At 45.4% G+C, this 24816-nt stretch overlaps 1 protein-coding gene across 1 annotated transcript; it reads right to left on the bottom strand.

Moving 5' to 3' along the window:
• Nucleotides 1-19694: 19694 nt before the first annotated feature.
• Nucleotides 19695-24816, bottom strand: LOC148595270 (uncharacterized). Its single transcript, XM_088521675.1, has 4 exons — nt 24660-24816; nt 21247-21456; nt 20759-20853; nt 19695-20195 (listed from the first exon to the last, which is right to left on the bottom strand). Exons 1-4 carry the CDS (start codon nt 24814-24816, stop codon nt 19695-19697), a joined length of 963 nt encoding a protein of 320 aa, XP_088377801.1.

A 24816-nucleotide genomic window follows, 5' to 3' on the forward strand; every position in this document is an offset into this window, starting at 1 on the left:
CCCCTAAAAAAGGACCCCCATAAAAAGCCTGAGTAATAAAACATTTTCTCTTAAAAACAGCAGGTGAAATAACGGGAGCATTACTGAACTGCAGTTAAATTTTGCTGTGTTTTTGATTACTAGGATCTCTATGCACTTTTTTTTTCTTTTTCTCTTTGCTGGTCTGTTTGGGAGATATTTGCAAGATGTCTATTTTAGATTTAGCACACTCATTAGCCCTGAAGTGAGAAACGTCGTCTTTCTTTAACCATCCCTGTCCCCTCAGGAGAGCCCTCTTTGTCTTTCTTCACAGTTTCTTCCAAGCTTTTAATCCACAGCAGAGTAGAGGTATCAGTTTTTCTTCTGAGAGTTTCAGAAGTATCCAGTGTGTTGTGGCATGATGTGTTTCTTATAAGATTCCTTGAAATTGTCTTTACAGTAGGTGCATCCCCTTACTGAAAACATCTTTGAAGACGTAGCCTAAAACACCTTCGTTATTTTAAAATAGCATTTAGCAGTCTCCAAAGCTACTTTCCCAAATGCTACTTCACAAAGTAGCTTCCCAAAAGCTACTTTCACAAATGCAGTTTTTCAAGAGAGCAGTCCTGCTTCTATAGTTCCCAGAGAATCCCATATATTAAGGAGGACTATCCTATCCAGACTACATAGATGTTTAAGGCAGCTATAATTTTCACCATCAAAATTGTGCTTATTGCTTTGGGTATTTTTTAAGCTTCAGAATTTTGCTGGGGACGCAGCTCAAGCCCACCTTGCCAAAATAGAAATGAGACCTGTTGGTTCTGATCTGAAATTATTCCAGTGCAATGCAATGCCTGTAGGATGCTTATGCTCAGGAGTATAATATAGTTAATCATAAGCAGTGGTAACAAATATATTGGCTTTAATACTTTTTCCTCTGGATAAATAGGCAATCTAACAGTGATGCAAAAGGCCCTGAAATATTGGTATTCTGTGGTGTTCCTTTATGGCTACAAAACTTTGAATATTTTGGGGATATTTGTAAAAAGAGGAATTTAAATGTTTTCTGATGTATGGGTGTCGCCTAGATAACACAGTGAAGAATGTCTAAGCTCTAGTCAAAGCTTTCAGGTTAACTTATCTCCAAGCATATCATCAACTGGGGCTGGTTCAGGATTACAGACTGCGCTATTACACTTCGTAGCAGTAATCCCTGAAAGACTAAACCAAAAGCCGTGTTACACACAATGTCCATTTCTTATCCATAGAAGAGATTTTGAAAGAGTGTCTTCCTGTTCTAGGGCTGCAGTGTTTCTGTTAAATTTATTTCCCAAGAGACCCAAGGGTGTAACTAACGAACGGCACTGGAAAAGCAGATGTGGTAATTGTTGGAATATGCAAGTGCTGACATTGCAGGGACGTGTGATGGAAACCTCCCCATTGCATATTCTTTCTTGAAAGCATCACATCTGAGTACTGCAGCCTTGGGAAATTTCCTCTCAAGTGTGGGATTCAGGAAGCCATTCTGATCATTTCAGCAATAATCACTTACCTGTTTTTAGAAGATTAATTCTTTCAGCACAACAAACTCTGCACTTTTTGGCATTAGCTTTTTGTAATTCTCCAGGATAATAATGGCCAAGAATCATCCCATTCTTGTAGTCCTTGTTTGGCATAGTATTCTCTGTATCTTAATTTATCACCATGAAAATGTCATCAGTGAACAACTGCCCATAGCAGTTAGGCGCAGATAGCTCCTTGGGATTTAGATGTTTTCAGATGGTCCCTTTTCTTAGAAAAATGGAACATTTCTTTTTTTAAAAAAAAAAAAAACTTCTTATAAATAGTTTTTCAAATCTCCTGGGAATTCAATGGATTCACAACCTCAAGGCTCATATGTGCATTTCTGTGGAAACTGCAGTTAGCACTAGTGCATAAACACTGCTAATACTTCAGTGCAACAAAACGTACTGTGGATTGTAAAACACCTCTGCATCTTAGATTTTAAAGTGCCACTAAATTGCTTTACAACATCGACGCTGACTTCCTTATTGGTGACAGTGGTGAATGTGCTGTTTTGTTTAAAGACTTGTTTAAAAGTTCTTTATCCTAATGTAGATGTAATTTTGAGACATGCAAAAATGGAGCCTGCCTGCCAAATTAGTGGCAACTTATTTATTTATTTAATCTTAAAGATCTTATCTTAGGCATATTTAGATAGTGCATTGTGGTGTTCTGAGAACTAATCAGTCCAATCTGCTTTTGCACATCCACATCTGAAAGAATAATTGTGTTCCTTTTCAAAAGTGTTCATGCCAGTCAGGGATGAAGCACATATGGAATGTGCTGTAAAAGCCTTGCTCCTGTCTGTTTTGGCTTCTTAGAAAAGAGCAAGTGCCTTACCAACTCTGTCATCAGGTTTGTAATATGTTTTCTTCAGCAGGGACAGAAGTTTTAACCTTTGTCAGAACCACTGCTATTAAAATTATATGATGCCTTTCAAATGCACAGCAAAAATCATCCTATAAAACCTGATTTATTAATGATGCATGTAGAAAGCCAGTATTTTATAATAGTCTTTAGCCCAGTGCTGTGAGTCAAGCAGTTTGGGTGAGCCCTCATGGAGACCCTCTTCAGACCCTGCCTGAGCACTCGGGGTCCTGGTTTTGCCTCCAACGCCCCTTCCCTCCACACCACTGCTGCAGCATCCCTGTCTCTGCAGTGGCCTAAAAATCCATGGGACAAAACCCTGCCTATGCTAGAAATAAGCCTAATAGTCACCAGCCTGGCAACCCTGCAGCAGAAATCCCTCCATGCTCCTGTCTGCTCTCAAGCCTTGGCCAAGACCCTATTCATCACAACCTCTCTTTTCAGCCAGACTCATTTACAGGATTTGGTCGTGGCTGCTGCTGTGCCCCAGCAGCTCCTAACTTTACTTATGCCTTAAACCTCCTTATCTAGAAAGCACGCAAGGGTTTACACTCACTCTCTGCTGCGCAGAGACCAAAAACCTTCCAAGCACAATAACAGAAACCTTTGTCGTTCTAAAACAGCAAGGGCTGAAACTGTCTGAAGACTGACAAATGGAGAGTGAGTGGTACTGGATGGTGTTTTTATAACCTAACTCTGGTCGTGGGAATGTTAATGGGGGATAGAGTGACCTGCAAATAGGATGGGGTGTGTTAGCTATGTACCAAATGCTGCGTGCGCATCCAGTGGGCTGCAGCACGTGCTGGGAAATGACGTGATGTCCCTGGTAAAATGCAGAGCAGAGCACTGGGAAGCTTGTGCACTGGGCCAAACTGTGCCTAAACCTGAATGTCTCTGAAGGGTAATGTGCACTCAATGCGGAGTGGTTTTAAACCTGGTTTCCAAGGGAAGCAAATGTTATCCAAGCCTAGTCTTTCTGTCTGCTTGTGTTTGCTGTCTCTTTGTCATCCAATCCCTAATCAATTGCAGTCCAAAGGACATAAAGTCACTGTAGCTTCTGGAGGCTGGGTCACTGGCTGACATTATGATGGAACTTCTTGTAGAGCCAAGTTAGTATCCTAACTGAGGGAAAGGCTTACATGTTATAGAATCATAGTATCATTATGGTTGCGTAAGACTTTCAAGATCATCAAGTCTAACCATAAACCCTTCAACACCAGGCCTACTAAACCATGTCCCTAAGCACCTCTTCTACGTGTTTCTTACGTGGCCAGGGACAGTGACTCCACCACTTCCCTGGGCAGCCTGTTCCAATGTTTGACTACTCTTTCCATGTAGATATTTTTCCTAATACCCAACCTGAACCTCCTCTAGTGAAACTTGAGGCCATTTCCTCTTGTCCTATCAGTAGTTATTTTGGAGGGGAGATCTACCTCACTACAACCCCCTTTCAGGCAGCTGTAGAGAGCAATAAGTTCTCCCCCCAAGGCTCCTTTTCTCTAGACTAAATAACCCTAGCTCCCTCAGCTGCTCCTCATAAGGTCTGAGCTTTTGCTCCTTCACCAGCTTCATTGCCCTCCTTTGCACATGCTCCAGCACCTCAGTGTCTTTCTTGCAGTGAGAGGCCCAAAACTGAACACAGTGTTGGAGGTGCGGCCTGACCTGCGCTGAGTACAGGGGAACCATCACTTCCCTCGTCCTGCTGACTGCACTGTTCCTGATACAAGCCAGGAGGCCGTTGGCCTTCTTGGCCACCTGGGCACACGACTGGCTCATGTTCAACCAGCTGTTGACCAACACACCCAGATCCTTTTCTGCAGCACAGCTATCCAGTCACTCTGCCTCAAGCCTGTAGTGCTGCTTGAGGTGGTTGTGAGCAAAGTGCGGGACCCGGCACTTGGCCTTATTGAAATTCATATGGTTGTTCTCAGCCCATTGATCCAGCCTATCTGGATCTCTCTGCAGAGCCATCCTACCCTCAAGCAGATCTACTCTTTCTCCCAACTTGGTGTCATCTGCAAATTTGCTGAGGGTGCACTCAATCCCCTCATCCAGATCGTTGATAACGATATTAAAGAGAACCAGCCCAAACACTCAGCCCTGGGGAACACCACTTGTGACTGGTCACCAGCTGGATTTAAGTCCATTCACCACCGTTCTCTGGGCCCACGATCCAGACAGTTCTTCACTCAGTGAAGAGTACATCTGTCTAAGCCATGAGCTGCCAGCTTCTCCAGGAGAAAGCTGTGGGAGGCTGTGTCAAAGGCCTTACTGAAGTTTAAGTAGATCATGCTCACAGGCTTTCCCTCATCCACTAGGCAGATCAGGCTGGTGAGGCAGACTTGCCTTTCATGAACCCATGTTGGCTGGGCCCAGTCTCCTGGTTGTCACACACATACTGTGTGATCACCCTCAAGATGATCTGTTCCATAACTCTTCTTGATGTCAAGGGTCAGGCTGACCGGCCTGCAGTTCCCTGGGTCCTCCTTCTTGCCCTTTTTGAAGACTGGAGTGACATTAACTTCCTACCAGTCCTCATGCACCTCTTCTAATCACCATGACCTTTCAAAGATGGTAGAGAGTGGGCTAGGAATGATACCAGCAGCTTCCTCAGCACTCATGTGTGCACCCCATCAGGGTCTATGGACTTGTGGATGTCAAATCTGGTTAGCTGATCTCTAACTCAATCCTCCGCCACCAAGGGGAAGTTCTCCTTTCTTCAGGCTTTCTCTGTTGTTTTAATGGATTCCCAAGGGCTGATCTTAGCAGTAAAGACTGAAGCAAAGAAGGCATTCATCATTTCTGCCTTTTCTGTGTTCTTTGTCCCCAGAGTCCCTGCCATATTCAGTAGTGGGTGCATATTTCTCCTACACTTCCTTTTGATGTTGACGTATTTAAAGAAGCCTTTCCTATTGTCCTCAACATTTGCTGATAGATTAAACTCCAAATGGATCTAGGCTTTCCTAGTCCCATCCCTATCTATTCAGACAATATTCTTATACTCCTACTAATTGGCCTGTCCCTTCTTCCACCTTCTGTACACTTCTTTTTTCTGTTTGAATTTTCCAGGAGCTGCTTGTCCACCAATGCAGGTCCTCTGCCCCCTTTGCTCAACTTGTTGAACAGCTTCCCAGACATAGGCTCAGCTATCTGAGGATGATATTACTAGATGAGATAGACTACCACTCTGTGAACTCATTTTGAACAGATGACAATACTTTTTCTTAAGGCTGGCTACTCTAAGGGTAAGCCACTGTACTTTTAGCACCATCCCCAACCAATAGACCTGTTTCCAAAAGGCATGGCCACCTCTGAAGGCACTTTGCAGCTCTTCTTCTTGACTGCCCAAATGAGAGAAATGAGAGTCCTCTGTCACATCACAGAGTGCCTGGCCAAAAGGAGCTCTCAGTTTTTACAGTCAGTCAGATTGGTCTAATGGTTGGTAAGGAGGTTCAGTGGAAAATCAGTCATTTTATCACCTTTACACTAGCTCACCTCTTCATTGTCTCAAGATTCACATACCTTAATGGATAGCTGAGACAAAGAACTGAGAAGTGTCTTTCCTTCTAAATCATAGAATCATAGAATCATAGAATGCTTAGGGTTGGAAGGGACCTCTAGAGATCATCTAGTCCAACCCCCCTGCATACGCAGGGTCACCTAGAGCACGTGACACAGGACTGCATCCAAGCGGGTTTTGAAGATCTCCAGAGAAGGAGACTCTACAACCTCTCTGGGCAGCCTGTTCCAGTGCTAATATGCCAAGCATTTCCCATAATTTATTACATTAACTTGTTGATGAATAAGAACAGGGTTTAACTGCATACTTATAAAGAGACTCCCTGCTGTCCTGTTTTTCAGAGCTCCGAAGGCGTTTGGTTTTCCCTCTTTCCTCAGCTGTTATCTCAAGTCTGCGTTATTTCTTTCTACATTTGCTTTGATGTATAGATTCTCATACATCTTTTTTTTTACAACAGTGTTGTTTTCCCTCACCCTTTGGTTATTTCTTTTAGTTTTGTTGCTGCAGAAGATAAACTGTCTTTCTTTTGGAAGGAACTCCAGTTCTGAGACATTCAGAAGCTCGTAATATTTAAGATGTTACCTTAAACTTATTCTTTTTTAGGTTTTTCTTGTTTCTTCTAAAGATTTGCAACCTCCAATAAAGGGCACTCTTCTAAAGCGGGAATGCAATTCACTCAGGGATATGTACATCACCATGTCCCACTAGTAAGAATCCATATGTAAGTTTGAGACTACCTTAAAGTATATCTGTTGCCTCCGGCTGAGAGAACCGTAAATATAAATAAGAAGAGTTGAGAACTATTGGGAAGAACTACCTTAAGTATGAGTTTGCTTTTAATAATTGTCTTACTATTGGGCTTTTTAGTGCTAAATTCAACTTTCTTTGCTGACGTGAAAAACTTGCCTATTTCACGTCAGCACAGGTTACTTACAGTGTTTCTGTAGATAACCTTCTTCTCAGTGCACCTCCAGGAGCAGGGGCAGCCTCCAGCAGTGACTGCTGGAGGAGCCTCTCTGCAAGCCTGCAATGGTTGCACATATAGAAAGTTCTACTGCAGAGGATAGGGTCAGCTCTCCAATAGCAGGGAGGGAAAGAAAGAGAATATTAAGTCACCGAAAAACAGAGCTGATGTGAAGATATTGTGCATGCCCGTTTCATGCATCAACTGGCCAAGGGAAGGAGCATAACATTTTGCAGATATTTGTAGGGAGCCTGGACCAAGATTTAGCTTCTAGTCTTTCAGCTTCCCGTACTTCTGCATCTGCCTCCAAATCTGTCTATAGCCTCTTTCCTTACGTTTTTTTGGTTTTGTATGGGCAGCAAGCTCCCTGAGGGCTCTCAGTGTTCACAGGCACCCTGCAGAATTTTGTTACATTCCAGAGAGCCTTCCTGGATGTCCCTGGCTGCTGTAAAACAGCTCATCTTTTCCTCTCCTGGTGTCTGTGACAGCAGCTTGGCCTGAGCAGCTTCCACAGGGTCAGCTCCTATTCTTTCCACACTCTGTTAGGAAATGGAGGGCATGTTAAAACACCTCTTAATTTTCTCCACAGCCCAGCATTGAGAGATGGGAAGGCTGACTCAGAAGAAGCCATAGAGTGACCAGAAAAGCATGAAGGGAACTAAGATTTGCAAAACCCAAAGATCAAAAATACAAGGAGGCCATAAATGAAAATATTTGATGCCATTAGGAGGCAAAGGAGACATGAGTAGAATGGGGCCCTGGGAAGCAGTGAGCAAGAGCAGCCATTTTAGTGGAGCAAGTAAGCAGAAACAAGGCAAGAAGAGATTAAGGACAGAAAGGAGGCAGAGAGCCCAGCGTAATGGATGCTAGTTCTGCACATGCAAAAATGAAAAAAAGGGAAAAAAAAAAAAGTGATGTTAATTCTTCTTAGGACCAAAGAAAACGTAGAAACGTAGTGCCCCATTATTGTTAAGGATCACAGCTGCATGGATAGAGGCCCTGTGAAGAGAAACGAGGGAGCATGGGGGCAGCTTGCGCTGTAACAGAGACAGGAATCGTACCCTGCAAACAACTCGTCCTTCCGTGGAGTTCGGTATTAGATGTTCACCACCATGAAACCGGGCCCACACTTCCCACCTTCACAGCAGTGACATGCCCACAGACCCTGCTCGGGAGGGCTCAGCTGTCCTCCAGAGAGCCCACGGCCCCTGCTGCGCTGCTGGGCTCAGGGCCAGGGCTCAGGTCCTTCGCTTTCATTTCTAGGTAGCAAACCTGCTGTGAACACTGCTTCCCAGAAGCCTTCCAGAAACCATGAGGATGACAATAAATATTTCTCTAGCTGTATTTCTATTATACCAAGAGGTATTTTGTATGCAATAATGCTGGCTGGGATATAGTTATATATTTAATTCACAAAAAGCACTTGCCATTCTCTAGATAGTTGTTGGTAATTATAGTGTGTTTGTGCTCTGGAGCTGAAAGCCTGACTTTATTATTTCCCATCAGTCAGTACAATCTCCATCACACATTCAGTGAGAAAAACCCTGTTAAAGCACAGTGAAGGTAGACCATGAATATAATGTGCTGTGCCTCTCAACTCAGGCTCCCCTTTCAGAATAAATTTCTCTTCCATTCAATTAAAAATGTATTCTTCTCCCCTTCTTCTGCCCTGATCCCCCACAGGCCAAGGTCCCTTTCCTCTCTTCTGTGACCTTTTCCTTTCCAGCTTTATGCTACGTGAACCACAGTGTTTCATGGATGAAGGGGAAATCCTGTGAGACCTATCTGCAGCACTGTGTCATGCCCGTACCCGGGGATGTCCAGGCTGCTGCCTTCCTGTGGCAGGGCATATAGGACTGTGAATCAGGAGCTTAATTAAATACGACACCCAGCAGTGAAGGACACTGTGCCCTTTCTGTGGAGTAAACGCCAATCCTCAGTGAATGATACATTCCTCTTGTGTGGTGCAACGAAAAAGCAGGGTGGGAATATGTGTATGATGGACATAGGAAGACACTGGAAAACAATCACGGCTGGGCTTAGTACAGCACATGTTAATCAGGTACCAAATTACTAGCACTGACGGGCACCTGGGGATGGGCTGAGCACACTGCGTGTGAATGCAGACTGAGGGTGCTTGGGCTGTAAACCTGAGCCCCAGGGTTGTTTGGGATCTCGGTGCAGACATGGCAGTTGCAAACTTAATCACAGATGGTTGCAAAGTGCCATGACCAGGTGCTCTAAAGAACTGAAGGTATATTTGTTTCTCTGGTTAAGGCCAGGATTAATACTAGGGGGATTCTAATTTGGATTCCGGGAACGAATATCAAGAATACAGCCTTGCACAGCCAGGACCTCTAGCTGAGGCAAAAGCGAAATTGATTTTGGTTTAAAAGGGCGGTAAAGGAATATATGAGTAAATATGGAGAAAAATAATCTAAAATTGATTAGACGAGATCCATTACCCAGCAGGCAGTAAACCATCAAAGACAGGCCTTGGAATAACTATGAGGAGAAAATAAGAATGCCGTAGTATATATAAATAAGAGTTAGAACACTGCAGGGCTGCAATTCTATTTTTTCCATCAACCCATGTGTCACTCTTTGGTGATTTAAGATTATAAAATGCCCTGAAAGACAAGAGATACACTCTGTAACTTGGAAAGAACTCTGTAGTTTCACATTACAGACAATGCTATGCTTCAAATAACAGAGTAAATGCCATTGTGCAGGAATGGCAGGTGCTATGTGACAGGAATATTCTTCAGGCTTGGGGAAAAAAAAACATTTTATATTATGCAGATGAAATGCTCCCTAAAGCTGCCAGCTGTACTTGTATGGGTGGATATGGTGGACCTTATTAAAGCGCTTATAAAACCTTATACTAAAATTATTGCAATAATTGAATGAACAGTAATGTAAGAAAGACCCCTGTGATCACAGAATCCCAGCAGGAACTGTAATTCCTCTGTTATGTTCGATGAGTTCCGTAATAAAAGTAGAGAAAATGACCATACTAACAGCAAGGTTTGATCTAACTAAATGAAATGGGAGTAAACCATACCCAAACTGCTCACAAGACATCCATTGGACTCAGGGCAAGTTGTGAACAGGAATTAAATTTTACCATTGGGGAGTGCTGAACTGGATGTTATTCTTAATGAAAGAAAAGGGATTTGGGAAAGATTTTTAGAAGGATTATAACATAAAATTAGAATCCCAGTCTTCATAAACAGAATATCAATTGCAAAGAAGCTCACTGTGGCAGGAAAGGACCTTGAATCCCACCAAACCTTCCATCAAATGTTGCAGAGTTGGATGAAGCCCAAATGCAGATAAAAAGTTAGTGGAGTCCCTGACTAAGCAACAGGTCTTGCTTTAAGTAATCTCAGCACAGCACAGTCAGAACTTGGGATGCATACAGTCTCCGGGATCCAGCTGTGTCTTTCGTTTTGCAAAGACAAAAACTTGGAATAGGATTGGTAACCAACAGAAGGATTTATACCCCTAGGTTCCCCCTAGGAATGCATCAGAAGGGATGTATTCTGAGATCTGAGCAGGACATGAGTGACACTATGTCACAGGTGTCAAACAGAAGGAGAAAAAGATGCGTCCTCCACTTGCTGCTGGCATGGCAAAGGCAAAGCTGGCTATACACCTGCAGTACTGAGAGCACAAAACTGCGGCTATGGTTTTAATTATGAGGATGAAACTTACCAAACCCAGCAATTTGGAGAGTGCCAAGAGATTCCTAATGAATGGCTGTATCACACACAGGAAATCACCGCACAGATTTTAACTGTGCTTTGCCACCTGTACAGTGGACTTCGAGTCTTTACTTACATGTTTCAGGCAGGGAATATTTTGTCTTCCTTAATTTTGTATCCAGCCTGGATCCAATGCTATATATAAGGCACATCTGAAGTGTTAATAAGAAAATAAAATGATTCATTCCACTTTGACCTTGGGAGTTTATAGGGGCTATATTGTCAAATATATCTGTAAACCCCTTACACTTATGGATTTGTTCCAAGACAGTGAAATAATTAATGTCTTACCAAGCTATGCATGAGGCTTAATTAATGATATTACAAGTAAGGGAGAAACTTCTAGGTTAACTATTCAACTTGATAAAGTACCAGCTTTAGAATACTGCATACAGTATTTAAAAACCATTCACAGAATTCTTGATGGAAAGTGTTCTTAGGATGGTCATCACAACAACCAGGACATGAAGTTTGATCTGGCACCAGGTTGTGCTAATACTGCTTCAAGTAATTACACTGATACTAACTCTATTATTTATAAAGTACTTACCTGGCCTGCAATGTCATGTAGAATGGGTGGTTTCAAGACAAAGGCCAGGGTAAAGCAGTGCTTGAAATACCACCTTCTCACCCTGGAGGCTGGAGTGGATCCATACAGCATTGCTATAAAATCAGACACTGTATAGACATTTACAGACCCGAGAGACCCCAGTACGTGACAGGAACTGAGACAGGTAAGGGGAACTCTTCTTGCAGTCCTGGGACCCTTCCAGATTTTATCCAGATTTCCAAAATGAGATTACTTTGGACCTGGAGCAAGGGAGACCTGGACCATTTAGGTGTGTTTGCTATCCAAACAGATTACTTCTTCCCTGAGCAGAAAAAATGGTTGGTTAGATGCTTAAAATTCAGGAGCTTGCTCACGGTATGTATGAGTATGCTCATAGTATGGTATGGCTATGGTATGTATTACCTTCAGAAAACATCAAAGACAGAACCTCTCTCATAAATGATGCCCTCCATAGCAGCAATATTACTGTTTTCTTAGAGCTGGGACACAAGCGCCTTCTACTTGTCTTATTCACTTGTCTTATTCAGCTGTAGTAATTAAGCAATGTGTTTCTGAACGTGCAACTGTGCTCATGGTTACTTGTCTCAAAAAGAGTAATCCGGCTATCTGCGTGATTCAGCCTTCACATTTCTCTAATTCTACTTGTTCACGTACTAGTTGTTGTCTTCAGTATGTGGCACTGCTTTAACTCTGGAGGGGCCAGCGTTTCTCTATATGAAGTTATATGCCGGAGGGGGATCTGGCTGAAGGAAAAGATAACATTAAAAGCAGCTGGTGGTGAGGGATGGAAATACAGGGCTTCTATCTTCTTGGATTTTTTTCCTGTGAGACTTAAGGTTTTCCTTCAGTGCTTTGTGTCTGAAATCTGTGTTTTTGCACTAGAATTTCAGCCTTTAGGTGGGAAGATTATGCTTCTGTATGACCTCCGTGAATATGGGGGGCCTGAGGACAAAATTTCCAGGGTTCGCTGTGTGGTGGTATCAGCTTAAAGGAACCAAGAGAAAATGTTTGTGCTGCAGAAGGAAGAGAGGGTTTGGAGCGAACGACCCGGAGTCGGGTGAATCCTCTGAGGAGCACGTTTAACTCCCCTTCCTCTGCCTGCCCCCAGGAAGGATGTACAGGGTTATACTGCAGCAAAATGCATAGTCTGTGGAAACAGCTGCCTGGTGAGTGCCTGAAGGCAACAAATCTTCCAGAGCCAGCTGGAAGGGACCTCTGCGAGCAGCCTGCTGCTCTTGCAGCTGGGATCCCTGCTCTTGCTGGGGGCAGCAGCAGAGATTTGGTTCGTGTTTCGCAGCTCCTCAGGACTCCTTCCACAACTTGTGCCTCCCCACTTCCCTCCCTGCTGCTGCTCTGCTCATCCCAGCAGGTGCTCCTCTTCCTCCTCCAGCTATCACTTCTTCCTGCTCCATGCCCAGCACTTTTCCTGTCAAATATTGCATTTTTTGTCTGTCCTCTGGCATAATTTCTCACCCTTCCCATTGCCAGTTTCCCTATGTAGTGCTTGCATCCCTGGGCATTATTTTCCTGCCAGTGCCAAAGATGAAGTGAACAAGAGGGCTGTAAAGATGATGACATTGCCTCCTTCCAAGGAGCAGTGAGAACAGATCTGAGCAAGTTAAATACAGAGATTTATCCTTGCCCTGGTCCTTATATTTTCTGGTATATATTTAGTTTGTTATAGCTGCTGGAAACAAAGACCCAATATTGTATTTGAAAAAAATGACTTATGTAAGAAAAAGGAACACAGAAATACAGCGCGTATAAATATGAGAAAAGGGAATTGCTCGGTCTGCGCAACATGGAATAAATTTGCAGAGGCACAGTAAAAGATGAGATGTTATAAAAAAAAAACATTAGGGCTGTCACTGTAAAGAAGTTGGGGAATTACACGGCAAGCTCATATTACCAACTCAAACTGGAGTTTGCTGTAGAGAATGGGCTGTTCTTTGGAGGTAACATAATAGCAGTGCAAAGGGCATTGAAAGCTGATATCCTTTAGAGAATTCAGCGGGCTCCTATGGGTACAGGACATCTAAATGGAAAGCACAAGATATGTACATGGAGCAGCTAAATACAAACTCAGAGATACACAAAATTGTAAGAAGGGGCCATTTATTCAAAATACCAACCTAGAAAAGAAGAGAATTCAGGCAGATACACCAAGACACATTACAGCCATGGACTGAAATACATTTAGATACATTCATGCTCTGCTTTTCTAGCAGAAACTCCATTGCAGTTTTGGATTGTTATTGGTATTTCTCTGTGGTTGTGCTATTGGGACTCTATCATTAGAGCATGTCATAGCACACATGATATCTGCATTTGCTACGGGCAGGACCGCAGGGTCCGAGTAATGAGTCATGGTCTAAAGTACAGGATTTTTAGCCATTTGCAAGGTACGATGTGGAAGGATTCTGCCATGTAGCATCCAGTTCCAGATATCCAGGACTGAATGGTTTTATGGAATTAAGATACTTAAGATTTCTTTAAAAACCTACCAGATTGAATCCAGGTTCTACTGAACTTGGGAAGGCTGCCTTTAAAACATGGTCCATTTCCTTTTATTTTAAGAGGCGGCTGAGAACCAGCCTTGGTACTATGGAACTGATCTGGGTGCCTATAAATACAGATGAAGCTAGACAAAAATCATATTATTTCATGGTGAACAAGGATACCAGAGGGCAAGGAGATGCTGTCTGCATACAAAAGATGCTGCATGGACTCACAAAGCTCTGACTGTTAAGGAGCTTGCTTCTTATTCCTTCAGAGCACAGACTCCTGAAGGACAAACTTGGGAGATAAGACTACGGAGATGAAACCTGCAGAACTACCCCCTGAAAGTAAAGTCTGAGAACTCTTTGAGATCAGCCAGAATAAGCAGGAGTTCCTAAAAGACAAGATGCATGCCGTTGAAGCAGTTAATGATATTTTATTTGTTTTTATTTTTATTTATTATTTATTATTTATTTTTTGTAAGAATCATACCAGAAATCACAAGGCAATTTGGTTTTCTGTTTAAAAAATGGTGAAGGTAGGTGTGATGCATAGGCTATTATTAAGAGGATTGGTGAAAACTAGTCTGAGAGGATCAGACTCAAGAGAAACTGGGGCACAGAGGCCAACTGGCACTTCCATTTTGCTCACCTACTGTATTACACTTGCATTCACTTTCCCTCAAGTAAGCTCTACTTGATGTCTGCTTGTCAAGGAATATGAAAACCACTCAGGTGACGTTTTGAATTTGTATGTTTGAAACTCATGTGTTTTGATTTTTTGAAGATATGGTTCAAAGACTTAAAGAACAGCTAAAAGTAACTTTGTATTTTCTTAAGCAACGCGTATTAGTCTGTATCTTTTCAGCTGTGCTAATGCAACCAATACTCAGGCACGGATATATGTTCCAGACGCCTCGACACCACCAGTGAAATCTCTCTCAAGGTACTTGTTTCACATGATGGTTGAAGCTGACGAGGAGGATCAGGAAGGAGATCCCCACTGAGGACAGATGCTGGAAGGGGCTCTCAGAACGGACAGAGCAGAAAGGCCTTGGTGCTCACTCTGGCCAAACACTTGTGAGTCCACGCAGGGAGTGACCGTGTCCTCACCACAAAGGCAGAGAACGGTTTGGTGTTACTTTCAGGCATCGTATTCTTTACATAAACAGCCTCCTGACCCCTGCTAGCGAAGGCACACCTGACTAGATGGACCTTTCGATTTGAGACCCACTGCTTTTCATCCTATCTTAAAATTGCAGAAGGCATCATTAATTCTGCAAGTCAGACCTACACCTGACAGTGGATCATGCGTCTTTGGGGTTACTGCTTTCCTGTTCACACATCGTCTTTTAACACCATTTTCTCCCACCTGTGTGACTTTAATGGCATCCATTTAGTTGTTTTGAAGGAGTAACTGCTGTCTAGATGGCAAGTGGCACCTGTATAATCAGAGATTCATGGTCACTGAGTAGTAGAATATGATTGTCTCAGCAAGCTTTCAATACAGAGCTAGGCAAGCCAGAGATTTACTTTTCTGTTATTTGTGAAAGGAATGAAGCTCCTCTGCTACACAAATGGAAATGGAAATGAAAAAAAAAAAAAAAAAAAAAAAAAGATCTTGTTTTGCAGTCATGGAAAAATAACCCTGTCTTTCTCCCAGTTCTCAAAACATTGCTCTTGGAAAGAGAAATCTTTGAGAGACACTTCACTGTGTTTTTCGGAATGTTCAAATGTTTTGTTTTCTTTGAAAGTTATCTGCAAAGAAACCGGAGTTCCCTGTTGCCTCTCCAAGGCAACATCTTCTGGTTTCCTAAAAGCCTCTGAAGTAATATGCTACCTGTAAATTAGAAACTCAGATCTTGTCTGCTTTGAAAGACTGTGCCTAATGGGCAAACAAATAAGTACAATTTCCAGTCATTTGAAGCCAACTTTAGCCACGAAGCAGTCCATTTCACAGGGAGCTGGAATGATTTACTCTGTTTCAGTCTGCTTTGAAAAACTGAAACAGTAGTTAGAAAATAGTAGCAGAAATTTGCTAGTGAAGGTGTATTCATTGAATGGGGAGTCAGCAGTTTAATTTTCACATCTGAGTTTTCAGGATTACTTAAGGTGCTGCTTTCTGACACATGCTGTTTTTTTATCCCTGTAATTATCAGAGAGGATTTTTTTAGGGATTGGAGTCCCTCACTGATGGAAAATACTCTTTAAGATGTGTGAGACTTCCAAAGATGATCATCACCAAGGAAATCGGAAAACAGTGACCCTATTACTATCGAGATTCAGAAAAGGAAACGGAGGGTTAGAGGATGTGTGTTGGAGAGTGTTTATGAAATACAGTCTGAGGAGACTGGCCAGGGTGTCTTTGTACAGTAAAGAAGAAGCGAAAACTTGTTAACCTTTTTCCCCTCAATTCCAGCTTCCTTTATGTTTAAACCAGAATGGTAGTTTTCCCTTTTTATTTTTTTTTCTCCATTAGTATAGTGTAATACAGTTACCGTTGCTGTTAACCTTGAGGCAGACAGAAAATCAGTGGAGTTGATAACTGTAATACACTTTTATCTGGAATTAATAGCCTTTGCCTCTGAGTTGGAGAAAATATTATAAGACCCGATTTGTGATAAAGGCAGCAGGAATGAGAGCAAAGCCATTTTCTGCTGTCTGATGGCTATCTTTACTTTCCTCAGCTATGGGTGTCTCACAACGCAGAGAAAATAGCTAAGGAAAGCAGAGACATCTAAACACCTGCAAGAGCCTGATGCACCACAAAAGGCGCTTTTTAAAAAAGTGCTGTATTAGCTGCTGTTGAAAGCCCTGTGTAGAGCGGCTCTGCCTGATGTAAACAGCTGTTTCTGCTGTAGGGAATGGATAGCAGAAATGTTATAAAGATGTCACCAATCGTGCCTTGGTCTGGCGAATACAGGTCAGCTGGGACTGGTGCATATTCACCCCCTCAGGGACTGCTGTCAGAAACGGTGTTGGAAAGATGCGGGAACCTCCTTTGCCCAAAAGAGCAGTGAAATCTCTTCATCGGGGACTGGGTTTAGTGAGCGCTAACACTTGGTCGTGGACACCGGTGTCTGTGGGGAAGGAGGTGGAGCCTGGTGGGGCTAAGGCGCGGGACAGCCCGTGTTGCATTTTCGCAGTCCTCGCTTCTGTGCAAGCTGCAGGGTCGCTGCGTCCGTCCTGGGAAGCTCTGTGGGAGGGACCTGCTGCACCGGGGTGCTGAGATGCAGCTGCCAATGACTGCTGCAACTGATTTCGTCCGAAGCCACGTTTAAAGAGCAATGAGACAGGACGTATCCAGAGCAACAGGACCACCACGTCCTTACTCTGAGTTTAAGAATGGAGATTTTCTCAGGGGTATTTAAGCTGATCAAAGGCATTTTTCATAAAGCTCTGATGCAATATAAAATTCAGCGGGCAGTTCTGCATGAGATCCAAGGCGGTTAGGTATGGGATACTCATGGATACATGCCCCTACAGAGCAGAAAGCAGCACACAGGTGCAGGGCAAGCCAGCAGACAGGTCAGCGGCAGAGGGGCTGCAGCTGATAACTGCACATGGGCTCATAAACCACAGGGCAAACGCCCTGAGCAGCCTTAGTGTGCAATACTGATTAGCACAGGTAGCAAGTGACGATTCTGCACTTTTATAATTCGCTTTCTACGCAGACCGGAGCGAGAACACTTCTTTCCCGCCATGTCCCTTCAAGTGTGCGTTACCACAGCGGTTCTGCGCCGGTCCTTGGCAGCACCAGCGCAATAAAAGGCAGAGGAGCCGCACTCTGGTCGCCACCTTGGTCCCTGTGCCCCACGGGAGGCGCATCTCCCTCGGCTGAGGGCAGACGGGGCTGCGCGCGGGGGCCTTGCAGGAGGGCCATGCTGCTTGTGCTCAGCCTTCCCTCCAAGGGCGCAGCCTGGGGGAACAACCTCCCTGCTCGGGGAAGGGCCGCCCGCGGAGGGGGTCCCGAGGCCCCCAGGGCCACACGAGGCGCGGGCCCGGCCCGGCGCTCGCCCCGTGCCCTCGACCCCCGCCTGGCTCCCGGGCGGGGGCTGCGGGCGGGGAGGCGGGGAGAGGCGGCGGCGCCTCCCCGCCGCCCCCGCCGCCCGCCCGCCCGCGCGGCCCGGCGCCCCCCGGGCCCAGCGCCAGCGCCGCCGCCGCGCACATGGCCGCGGTAAGTGCCGGGGGGCGGCGGGGGCTGCTCCGCGCCTGCCGCCTCCACCTCCTGCTGCTGCCGCTGCTCGGGCCGCGGAGCCGCTGAGCGCCGGGCCGCGCGGCAGCGGGGCGGGCTGCGTGTCCCCCGCGGCGGCAGCGGGGCCTCGGCGGGGCCCGCGGGCCTCCTCCGCGGCCGGGGCGGCGGGGAGCGGAGCGGAGCGGAGCGGGGGCGGCCGCGGCGGGAGCCCCCGCGCCGTGGGGCGCGTCGTGTCGTGTCGCGTCGTGTCGCGCCCCCCGCGGGTGCTCGCACAGCTCCGTGCGCGTGGCCGCGAGAAGGGGCTCGCTTCCCGGGACAGCACCCGTGCTTCGGGGATTCGGGAGCGTAGCTCAGTATTTCGGTCTTGTCCTGTCCCTCTTGACCCGCACCCTCGTGTCTGCGCCTTAGAAATCATGGGATCTGTTTGAAATGGTCGGTATTGAGGTCATCTTTGTTGCCTCATATATATATGTATATATATATTTGTTTTTTTTTTTTCATTTAAACAGTGCACGCTCCAACGTTAGTCTCTCTTGCAGGCTGGGGACACATCATTTCTGATGGGAGAAATCATAGATACTGTGTTATCCATCTTTGACTCTTTACTCACCAAAAAAAAAAAAGTTACAAACATGGAAGATGTCCTTCCTCTAAGGACTTCCCTCAGTGGATATAAGATCAGAGTCTATTTCCCACTAAGCATTTTCTGCTTCATTTAAACCTCATGAAGGGAACATGGATGTTCCGGACCTCTCCACTGGAGATGCTTGGTGTGGTACAAAGCCTAGAAGGGCTGTCTGGTTTCCTTCCCCTCACAGCCCTCTGGGAAATAGTTTATGGACAGAGCATGTGAGAAGAAAGATGAATGGAGCATTTGGGCTTGGACGAGGATCTCTCAAAAGCTAAAACTGACTAATCTAGTTGAGAGTAGCTTTGAGGGAGCTCAAGACTCTTCTTTGTGGAAATTGAGAAAATCAGAGTTGGTTCCCTAAGAGTTTCCACACTGCTGTTTGCAGCTAGTGCTGGCATCAGGTATCTTCATAGAGTTGTAGTGACAGACACATGCAGTGTTTATGAAAGGAATGGCACTGGAGCCCAAGGTCCCATAAATCAGCCTCAATTACTCATTTTCTGATAGAGACAAGAGGCGCGCCTTACTACGAGTATTTATCCTGTGTGTTTCATATCATCTCTTTCAGAAATAAGTGACAACCACGTACAAACAGCAGTGCAAGGAGAACACTAAATCAGCAGTTTCCTTGTGGGGTAAAGCCTTCGCCTTGTTTGGTTCTGCTTTTGTGTATATATTTATTTTTCAAAGAAGATAATTCTCTTCATGCCGTAAAACAGAAACTTGACAAAGAAGGGCCAGAACTACCCCTTGACATAACCACTGTATGATGAAAGCCCAGCTGTCTGCACAGGCGACAGAGTTGGTGGTGGTTGTTCAAGCCTATCATAGTCAAAATGACTTTTCTCCATCTTGCCTTGGCCAGAAATAGATTAAACAACAGGAGCAGAGCAGTTTGTGTGGAAGAGGACAAAATAGCTTTAATACAATTGAATCCAAACCAGTGCCATTTCAGATGCCTGGGTTTTCCCTTGCACTCAGAACAGATGGCTTTTCCTCTTGATTGCACACTGTTGGCCTGGGAGAGCACTGGCAGCGTTGGTGATGCCACAGGCCTAGAAAGGAGGACTCCTTGTCTAGTTCTGATGTCATATGTTCCCTCTGAGCCTGTGTCCATGAATCTGACCAGACAATTTGCAGAACTGATCCTCCTGTGCTGCTCAATTCTTTCTTTCGTGTCCTGTTTCAGTGGTGGTCATCTCGGAGTCCTGGGACACATTCACGTTGTTCATGGCCTCCAGCAGCTTGAGGGCAGCAGCCTGCAGCTCCTCCTCCCCTACCGCCTTTCCCACGCTCAACAACCGCTTCAGCATCTGCAGCAAATGCTGCACATGGATATCCTGTAGCCTCAGGAAGAGGTCCTGGAGGTCACTGGTAGGCAGCTGTCCTCTTTTTCGGCCACTAACCACCATCCCCGGGACATGTGCGCCAGAAGGATTTAGCTGCGTGCTCTTTGACTGCAGTGCACCCTTAGATAAAGAGGTGGAGATCACAGCTACTTCCATGGAGCGGGCTGGCTGGGCGGCTCTTGGAAGTGTGGGGAAAGCAGGCTGTGGCCTGGAGCCTGTTGTGGGCAGTGCAGCATCACCGCTTGTGCTCTGGTTGTTGAAGGCTTGTGTGCTTCTCAGCTCGGCTTTGCTCTCTCCTGGGCAGGCAGTCCTCTGTGGAGGAAAAAACATAGCCCTGCGGGAGGCACGGAGAGCAGGCGCCCAGCCATCCCTCTCTTCTGCAGGGTTGGCGCTTCCTGTACTGTTCTCTTTCCCATTCCCTAAATGCTGGCTTCCTCACAGGCCCAGTATGGTGAGGAAAGAAACCTTCATCTCCACTCCTTGTCAGGTCTCCCTGTACATCATCTTTTGCAAATCCTAGCTGTGCTCCTCTTAATCTCCTTCTCTTTTAGCCTGTACGAGTGACCTGTTCTGCTGCAGTAGCCTAGATTGTCTCATCATGCTGGGGAATGACAGCTTAAATGAACCTCTCAAGAGGTTCATTTTCTTGAAGTCCTCGAAGTTCTCCTTCCTTGAAGTCTCCTTTTTGGCGAGTGGTTGCAGGTCCTCTGTAAATTAGTGTGCTTGGCAAAAGGCTAGGCTATCCATGGCTCTCCCCTAGCTTCCCTTTCTCTTTAACCCTTTGTTTTCCCACTTCCTGATTCTCAGAGCTCTCTTTGTTGCCCAGTCTTTGCTAGGGCATACTCTTGTCTTCAGAAAATAGTTAAATAACTCACCTTAACGAAATACATTTTCCTAGTACAGCGATACAAGGAAAAGGAACAGAAGTCTGTGAAGGAAGGAAATTCTGGCATTTCTGAGCAAACGGGTCCTAGAAATAAATACATAATGAAACAGATTAAGCAATAAACTCCAGTTCTTCACACCTGCCCTCAGCACTATGGAATGATCTGCGTCCTGCCATGAAAACTCTATGGCCTCCAGGTGCCTCCCTGAACCTCAGTGAGAAACTGCATCGCTGCTTGGTCATCTCCATGACCCTCAGCAATACGAGGCTGGCGCTAGGGACACACGAGGCTCCTGTTGGAGAGCAGGTGTAAGAGGACAGTCATGAGTGGCTGGCTTCCCCCTGACCATGGGATTGCCTTCTGTCCCTCTCCTCGCACCAGCTCGCGGAACTCCTCGTCCTCTGATCAATCAAGTCTAGTGCTGGCTGTGCAAGCCCCGCTGCGTGCCTGCCCACAGGAGTTACGGTCGGTTTTACCCTCAGGGATGACTCCGTGGTTTTCGTACTCATCGAGTCTCCGGACCAGGGGGTTCTGGCAACCGTACAGTAGGCGAATGAGGCAGGCAGCTCTGGCACGCTGGGCAGCTCGAAGGGACATGAAGAACTGGTGATACTCGTGATTAGAGAGCGGTGTTCCCTGTTGGTGGGCCTGGAGGCTGGCGGCGTAGCCCCAGGCTGAGAGCACTGCTGAAAAGTAAAATGCAGGGAGGTGGAGAGAGGAGGGAACGCTGACCAGGACACACTCAGAACAGGTGGGAGGCATGAGCATGGAAATGCAGTAACTGGCTCATGATGGGGGTCTAGACCTGAGAGTGACACTGTTCCTTCCTCTGCTTCTGTCAAAGAGTGTAGTATTTTGGTGACATGACTGGAGCTTGGCTGAAGTCCTCAACTACAAGAAAGGTCTTGGATGGCATGGGTGGAACTGCTAATGTAGCTCTGCTGTGGGGGCTGGACACAAGAGTTGGTTTCATTTCAAGAATTTTGTCTCTGCAAATTCTCTTCCTCTAGGCAATGGGTCCAGAACGCTTGAATTAACAGACACCCCAATGGACACGAGTGGACCCTTTCTGCAGTCCCAGCGTTCATTGAACCCGTGGGCAAAACTTACTGCAGATTCTTGCCCATAAAGAACATTTTGAAATACTGCAAAATCAAACACTTGGATGTTAGATGTGCCTGTATAAAAGTCACATATGCAATTTTAGTTTTGACTGCTTGTGCATATGCATTTTATATATTCTTTAAGGACATGGCAACTTACTATTATTTTAATTGGACTTTCAGCTCCTACAGTTAGAGATTGGACCTGCTATGACAGGAAATAAAAGTTTTTCAGGCTAGGCAGGTATTCAGGACATCTGCCTCATTCTTCACAGCTTGGAAGGTTGAGACAGGAAGATGCTGGAAGAGGACATTCCTCCAAGAAGTAGATTGTACTCCTGCCTTCACTGGTAAGCAAGCAATTAAGCCAAGTTTCTCACAGTGTTATTAATGCCTTTTTTTTTTTTTTTAAACCTGTGGGTTGCTACTTATAGGAAGGCCAAACTCTTGCACCTTTTGAGTCTGTATGTGCTATATTTTGGACAGCAAGTAAGTGCTACATTAGTATATGTACTCTGAGAAGAGAGGCCCGGGATATCTCAAACTGAGATTCTGAAAGTCTGATCCCTCTCTGCCTTGTTTTACCATTTGCAAAATCACTATAATATAATTACAATTGTCACAATAATTATTATAATTAATCACAATTAATAGCTATGAAGCACTGAAATACAGAATATGTGAAAAAGTTCATGAGGAAATGAGTCATTCTGTGTAGAGCAGACTTTGGATGGGATCAGTAAATAAATCATAGGATCAAACACTGCACACTAAGAGTGACATAAAATATTGACTAGTTGCTCATTAAAAAGACATTGTCCATCCTGGGATTGAAGAAGCCAACCCTTGTGAAAAACGTGATGTCATGTATTCAAAACAAGAGCTGTGTTACCATGCCTGTAAACAGGGGGAACAAATATAAAGTTAGAAAAACCCTACAATTTAGGCATGCTGTAGGCATTCTGTTTGATTTTGTAACCTCCATAGCAATCTTTTTAACCTAAGACTTTTAACTTCAAAAGTCATGAACTTAAAAATTTCCCCATGTAATTTGCCTTACTGATACCCGTATTTCTGTAGATGCAGCAGGACCAAATGAAAAGCAAATATCTTTGTCTGTTGAAAGATTAACTGAGGTTACGGAGCACTCTTTGAGACAATATTAGATGAGGATGCGACACTTGGCCAAGTAACGTAGAGAATTGCTGAAAGAAGGAAAATGATCACAGAATCATAGAATCACAGGCTGTTTGAGGTTGGAAGGGGCCTCTAGAGATCATCTAGTCCAACCCCCCTGCTCCAGCAGGGACACCTAGAGCACGTGGCACAGGGTGGCATCCAGGTGGGTTTGGAAGATCTCCAGAGAAGGAGACTCCACAGCCTCTCTGGGCAGCCTGTGCCAGGGCTGTGTCACCCTCACAGTAAAGAAGCTCTTCTATTCAAATCCTTTGACTAAGCTTTCACCTTTCCATAAATCCCTTCTGTGATAGGAACTGCACATTTTTAGGGTTAAATGTGTTAAGTGACGTGCTAATTAATGGGAAGAGAGATCTCGTCCTGATAGGAAAGAAAGCCCTTAGCCCTAAGACAGATACAATGCCAAGGAGGTTTCTTAGAGCATTAAATAATATTTAATTGCTCCTTCCAACAATCTAAGGAGCAGATTTGAACTGGTACTGCAAAGCAAGTGTTTCTGCTTGCTTGCTTGCTTTCGTGTTTCAGGTGTTTTTGGACTGCTGAAATGATGTTCTAATACTTTCTGTCCTCTCTCAGATTTCTCTCCTATCTAGCATCCTCCTCCTTCTCATTCGTTCATCTACCTAGTCCTTCCCTTCCCAGCTTGTGGTTCAAATCCAAATCTCTGCCTTACCCTCATGTCTGGTTTCTGAGTGAGCTGTGTCTGTTCTCTTGTCTCCTGTCTTTACAGAACCAACCTCTTGTCCTCTGCCCGGTTACTTCCAGTTCTGAATCTTCTCTGTTTTCTCATTCAGCTGGTCTCCTTACTTGGCCCAGTTTTCTCCCAGACTGCTGCTCCTTGCTGTATCTTTCTCCATTTTGCCAACTGCCTCCTCCAATACTCGCTGCTATTTAAATGATTTAGAGACTGCAGGCAGAGAGGCAGTACTCTACACAGTGTGTGATAAGCTGGGCATATCTGTGGGGTCAAGGGTCCCCTTGTACCTTCCTTTTGACTCTTAAACACCAAAGCTGAGGTGCTCTGGGAGGGAAAGGGTAAAGAGCAGCCAGGTCTGCCATCCCTTCTTACAACTTCATTTTTAAGAAGAGCAGCGGGGGCGTTTCTCACTTACCAGTAAAAAACAGGAGAGCCCGTGTGGCTGACATGGCACCTTGCTGCCATAGGTGCAGTATGTGATGGAGCCAGAAGGCCGAGCAGTTGGAGGTGTGACAGTGTGACCACAACGCTGCTTTCCTCTTGCCTGTCTATCCCGTCATGTCTCTTCCTCCAGCAGCCGGCCGTGCCCGCGCGGAGCTGGCAGGAGAAGGTGGGCAGAGCGGCGGGTCCCCACGCTGGCTGTGATGTCACAAGCTCGTCACCGCGTGTCCTGGTTCCGCTGTCCCCTCCTGCCCAGGCTTCTGCAGCGTCTGCTCTGTGGCCTGGTTGCTGGGACAGCGTTTGCTGGCAGAAACTTCCCAGAGTCCAGGCGTTGGCTCATGGTGCCTAGCAGATCCGGGTAGCAGAAAACTGGATTCATGGTTGGGGACCCAGACTGTAAGCCGTGCCACAGCGGGAGCGACTTCCCTGCTCTGGATGCAGCTCTTCTCACCTTGCAGCCTCACTGGCTCTTCTGTGTAGAAACTCAGTGAGCAGAGGTTCGTGGAGCCACGAGGTCCTTGCTGGCTGGAGGAGCTGTTGTGTCCGGTGAGGTCAGGAGAGTGGCGGTCTGCTCCGCCAGTGAGCCAAGTGCCAGGGTGCAGTGACAT

The sequence above is a fragment of the Tinamus guttatus genome, unplaced genomic scaffold (assembly GCF_059628265.1).
Source record: "Tinamus guttatus ecotype Peru unplaced genomic scaffold, ASM5962826v1 Tinamus_guttatus_pri_ptg000125l, whole genome shotgun sequence".
Lineage (NCBI taxonomy): Eukaryota > Metazoa > Chordata > Aves > Tinamiformes > Tinamidae > Tinamus > Tinamus guttatus.